This window comes from Poecilia latipinna, unplaced genomic scaffold (genome assembly GCF_001443285.1).
Source record: "Poecilia latipinna isolate Pla-1442-1.1 unplaced genomic scaffold, P_latipinna-1.0 Scaffold119, whole genome shotgun sequence".
Taxonomy (NCBI): domain Eukaryota; kingdom Metazoa; phylum Chordata; class Actinopteri; order Cyprinodontiformes; family Poeciliidae; genus Poecilia; species Poecilia latipinna.
Window position 1 is genome coordinate 202029 of NW_015112735.1, and position 5184 is coordinate 207212.

Genomic DNA, 5184 nt, shown 5'->3' on the forward strand with positions numbered 1-5184 from the left:
CGCCCATTAAAAAGGAATTAGATTTTAATAGGGAATTGAAATTTGAGAATGTTGTTGATCAGTTAAACAGCATTGAGGGGAAAAAGAAGATTTTTATTTTTTTTTTTAAATAATACTGGGATCATTATGAGAATTTGAGGTATAGATATTAGGATCCAGTAGATGGCAGTAGTGCAACAATAATGGATGCAAGCTGCTGTTGAAATCTAAAGAAGAAGAAGAAGAAGAAGGCGCCCATTTTCATTTAGCACATGCTAGTGGCAGACACGAAGGATCAGCACTTTTACTGTTACAGTTACCGTTCGGAAACTGCCGTAATCAGTTCAGTTAAATCTAAACGTGGCAACTTTTTCTTTTTCAACTGTAATAAATGTGATATTCAATTGACCTGTTATTACTCAAATTTTGGGTGTCCGCCCCCCTCTGCTGCATCGTTGTAGAAAACCTGGGGCGGCAGAGATTTCTGCGGTTTATATGTGTATGTTTACTGTTTAAAAAAAAAAAACTTTGGGGTTGTGGCTTATAGGACGGTGCGGCTCATAGTTTGGAAAATACGGACTATAATCCTTCCTGGATTTATTCTGTGAAGAACCCAGAGAGGGTTATTTGATTGTGCTTTCTGGAAAACAATACATTTTTACATTTAAGCCTCCTGCAATCGTCACACTTTTTCTGTTACAAACTGACTCCGGCCCCCCACCAGAGAAGGGAAAAGTTTTGTGGCCCTCACAGGAAAAAGTTTGGGGACCCCTGCCCTAGGTAACAACGTTTCCATTCATGTCAACAGAGTGCAAAGCTTGCAGGGCTTTTATTCTGAAAATCAAGCAATTAGTTTAGATGCAATTAATTATTTACCAACAACAGAGGCTCCTCTTGAAGCGAAGGCCAGTGCATATTCCTTGCCAAGACCTGTAGAAAGGAACACAGAAAAATGAAACAAGTTAAGCAAAATTTTCACCAGACCCAAACAAATCCAGCAGCAAGAGCTGCTTCATGCATGTGCCCTTTCACACACTTACAGCAGAGTAATAATAGGTCGTTGCGTTATTTGCACTTTGCTCCCAGAGTTTACAAATGAAACAGTCTTATTGAACATAAAACAGCAACATACGTGTTTAATATCTAATGATAACAATGATTTTTTATACATATATTTGCTAGTAATTTTGCAGATTCGTCGCCACTTTCAGCAATCAGCAAAATATACAGATTTACAAATGGGCGTGTAATATAACGTAAAATAGCTGTGTGGTGCACAAGCTGCTTTCGTAACTTTTCTCTAAAAGAGTTCTCCAAACAAATGTCAGCCACATTTAGCCAGTTAGCATCCGAAGCTAAAGCTCTAAATGCTATCTAAAGTGACGGACAGCACACGGAGCTGCAGTTTTACCTCCTCCAGCGCCAGTGACAAGCGCCACTCTTCCTTCGAATGACAAAGACATTTCTGTGGACTCTCCGTTTCAGGGACAGACCGACTCCGATGCTTCACCTGCAGAACTGAATGCTAGAAAGTGACAGTAGTGACAGAGAACTACAACTTCCGCATGAAGAGGGAGAGTCTCAGTCCTGACCAATCAGATACCTGGATTTGGTGACGCTGTTTTAGCGACGCTTTGTTTCACGAGGAGGCTGTACAGTTTGATGTAATGTCTTAAAACAGTGCTTCTTGTTCTCTAACGACTTTTAATAATGCCGTTTATGTTTTAAACAAATGTAATTATTTTACATTTCTTACCAGCGTTTGTTTGTGTATTGTTTTTATTGTTCTCGTTTGATTCATGTCTTCAAACTTCAACACTGACGTCTGTTGATCAATTCAACAAAGATAAATGGTCTTATTATTCTTGGGTGATGTCTGTGTCATTTCCAAAGACAGAGACATATTTACTGGGTTAATTAAGACAAATAAATAATCAAATATGTTAAATATAAATATAAAAAAAAACGGAGTCTGGCATTTCTTATTACTCCGTTTCAAATAAACACATAAAAATACTAGTCAGTACATAAAAATAGACGGAAGTAACAGATAAACAACTCAAATGCTTCCATACTTAATTGATTAAATCAGAGGCATCAATGTGTTTTCACTACACAATTTCACTACACAAATATATATTTACACTTGAAATAACCATTTTGGCAGATGTATGACTTCCAAGTTTGAAAATGTAAATGCACAGTTTCCAAAATGTTCAGAACTTTTACAATGCATTTTCTAAGTATAACTGGCTTCACAATGCACCCAAACAACACTTAAAAATTATTTTCTTAAATGTTTATATGTTGCTTTCAAGAAGTTACACTTTTTATAGTATTTCAAAGTGAATCAAAATGTCAGGATGCTTCTTTACTAGTTCGACGAGCATGCACGGATAATTTTCCCTTTAGAAAATGATGATCTCTTTTTTTTTTGCATTGTTAGCTTAAATTACAACTTATTCTTTTAGACCAAACAGCCATACATGTATTTGTTTTTTCATTCACACAGCATGAATTAGAACAGTGTTTCTCAACTCTGGTCCTCACCGCCCTCCTGCTCTGCATGTTTTAGATGTGCCTCTATTCCAGAACAGCTGATTTAAATGATTGCATGACCGTAAGCCTGTTAACCACCCAGAGATACAATTTAGGTGTGTGGCAGAAGGGAAATACCTAAAGCATGCAGGACAGGGGGGCAGTGAGGACCAGGGTTGAGAAATACTGAATTTTTCTTTTATTATTGGAGAGAATAAAATTCAATTAATTATCAGTAGCTGACTGCTACTTACTTCTTGATCATGGATTAATCCCATTCCGCTAAATTCGAGTCGCTCAGGACTGATGGCTGGTCATACAAAGTATAATTTTTAGGAAATCTTTTTTCCTGTTAAAAAAAAAAAAAAAAAAAAAGAGTTGTTCCTCCCCACTGTTGCCACATGCTTATTTAGGACAAAGTATTGCAGTAAAGTCAGATGGACTTCAGTAGACGCAAAACGTTTGGGATTAAATTATTTAATTAGTCTGCATTTGACTTTAGTATATTGAAAGGTTGCTTGAGTTTCAGTGTTTGCAACATGAATATATGATTGTATTGTATTTTAATTAGTCAGATTAACCAGAACTGAATTGGAACCGATAAAAAATTATATTGAATATAACCATATATATTCAATAAGTATATTGAATATACTTATTCAATATACTTGAATAAGTATATTGAATAATATATATTCATATATATTCAATAAGTATATTGAATATATATGGAACAACTTTATGTTGTTTCATAAATCTGTTCTGAATTGGCGCATTATAAATAAATCAACATAAACTTTCTCTTTCAAATGCTGTTTCTCCATTTTGCTTATAGTTTGTGTGGATTAAAAAAATGACTTGGTGTTATGTCTTTTTGTTTCCTTTTATGATCACTTTGATAATTTCACATATTTTTATCCTAATACATAAAACATTGCAACTAAAAGGGATTCCAATAACTTGTAAGTCACATTTAAGAAGATTGGCTTCAAGTGCATGTATATATTTTTATGCCTCTCACAGCTCTTGTTCCCCTGTTCTTGCTACTGCAGAATCCTCCAAGTTCTTGTCATGTTTTACTCTGAGCTTGTCAAAATAAACTTGTCATCCTCTCTTGACTGTGGAACAAGCAGGGGAGCCCAGCAGTGTGTAGATGTAAACATACAGAAAATAATAAGGCAGCATAAAAATAGCTCTAAGAGTGGTAAGTGAAAGTCCTCCATTTGTTATTCTACTTTGCTCCATTGCATGCACATTGTATAAGAAAACTGCCGCTGCCCTTCACCACTGCTTATTGTTCCCATACTGGGCACATATTTTTGTCTTTGTAAGAAATCCAGTGCTGTGCAAATGTTCTAAATCATCCAGCTTCTTTGTGCTCTACTTCAGAGAATTAAGTTTTTTTTATTTTTTAAAAGTATCTCTGTGTCTTTCATTGGACTTTTTCTGCTTATTCAAACTGAGGTCTTATGCCTGAGTATGAAACTAAATGAGGTAGTGTGCCTAAAATAGATGAAAGGGTACAAGTGGAGGAGCCCAAAAAAATCAAGCTTGAAACTATCTACAAGAGTGGAACAGTGTCTTAAAGTTGCATCTCTAATAAGGAATGATTCAATTCACAACAAACCATAAATCCAGAATTTTAACATTTGTTTACATAATTTATAATCTATTTATTAAATTTAATTTAATACTTTCAGCATACATAGTGTTGAATCCAGCACTAAATCCATTAAATTTAAGATTTAAAGAAATTGTCAAGTTTACTTAATAAAAGTGCAGAGAATAGTAATCATAACTTGATTGTTGTGTTACTATAGCTACAATTTGATAAGTTTAATCTCCGTGTTTGAGCTCAGTTTACCTCTCAGCAAATACCCAGTTTTCAGTGATTGCCTTTAAGCTCATCCAATTATATTTGCTCTCCTGTGCCAGATTCTCCAAATCTGTATTTTAACGCTGTTAGTGGTGGGGATGTTCTCAACAGGAAGAGAGCCCCCTGAGTCATACTGCTTTTTGAAAAAAAAAAATCTGATAGATAATAATAATAATAATAATAATAATAATAATAATAATAATAAAAGAAAAAAATCTGAAAATAAGATCTGAAAAAATGTGTTTAAAAAAAAAGGCAAATAAGTGTAAGTTCAAATATTGCCTGCACATTGTAAATCACTCTCAATGTGTTGTTTTTAATTTAGAGTTTATTTCAAATGTCAATTTCTGAATTTCTTTGCCTGCAATTTGCATCGGAACAAATTTCTCACCATACCAACTTGTGCCAGTCCTGGTGGGAGGAAGCCGGAGTACCCGGGGCGAACATGCAGACTCCGCGCAGAAAGACCCCAGATCGGGATTTGAATTCAGGACTTACTGGCTGGATAAATCATGGGTCCAGTTATTTATTTAAAGTATTTATTGGCAGGTTTATTTAAACTATTACATAAATAATTGATTACTGAAGGATCCTTTTGATTGTTGTACTTCTGGGAATGATAAGCTATAGGGATGTAATTAAGCTTTCTGGCCATAACAACCACGCAACCCTTAATAATAATAAATACGTGATATAGGGGGGGAATAAAATAAAGTAAAAAAAAAAAAGAAAAAAAAAAGAAAAAGATTGTCAGCATCGATATGAGTGAAGCGTATAAGTGAAGCGAGAGA

At 34.8% G+C, this 5184-nt stretch overlaps 1 protein-coding gene across 2 annotated transcripts in view; it reads right to left on the reverse strand.

Annotated features, from left to right (window-relative positions):
* Positions 1 to 1581, reverse strand: part of hsd17b4 (hydroxysteroid (17-beta) dehydrogenase 4) — a 30601-nt gene extending 29020 nt beyond the window's left edge. Inside the window, exons 1-2 of one of the 2 annotated variants that reach the window (XM_015028277.1) lie at positions 1391 to 1581; positions 856 to 909 (exon numbers count right to left, since the gene is read on the reverse strand). In XM_015028277.1, coding sequence (XP_014883763.1) covers positions 856 to 909; positions 1391 to 1442 — 106 coding nt within the window. In that variant the 5' untranslated portion in view covers positions 1443 to 1581. The remainder of the gene's footprint in view (positions 1 to 855; positions 910 to 1390) is intronic. The other variant, XM_015028278.1, reaches the window with a different exon arrangement.
* Between the last annotated feature and the right edge of the window lie 3603 nt (positions 1582 to 5184).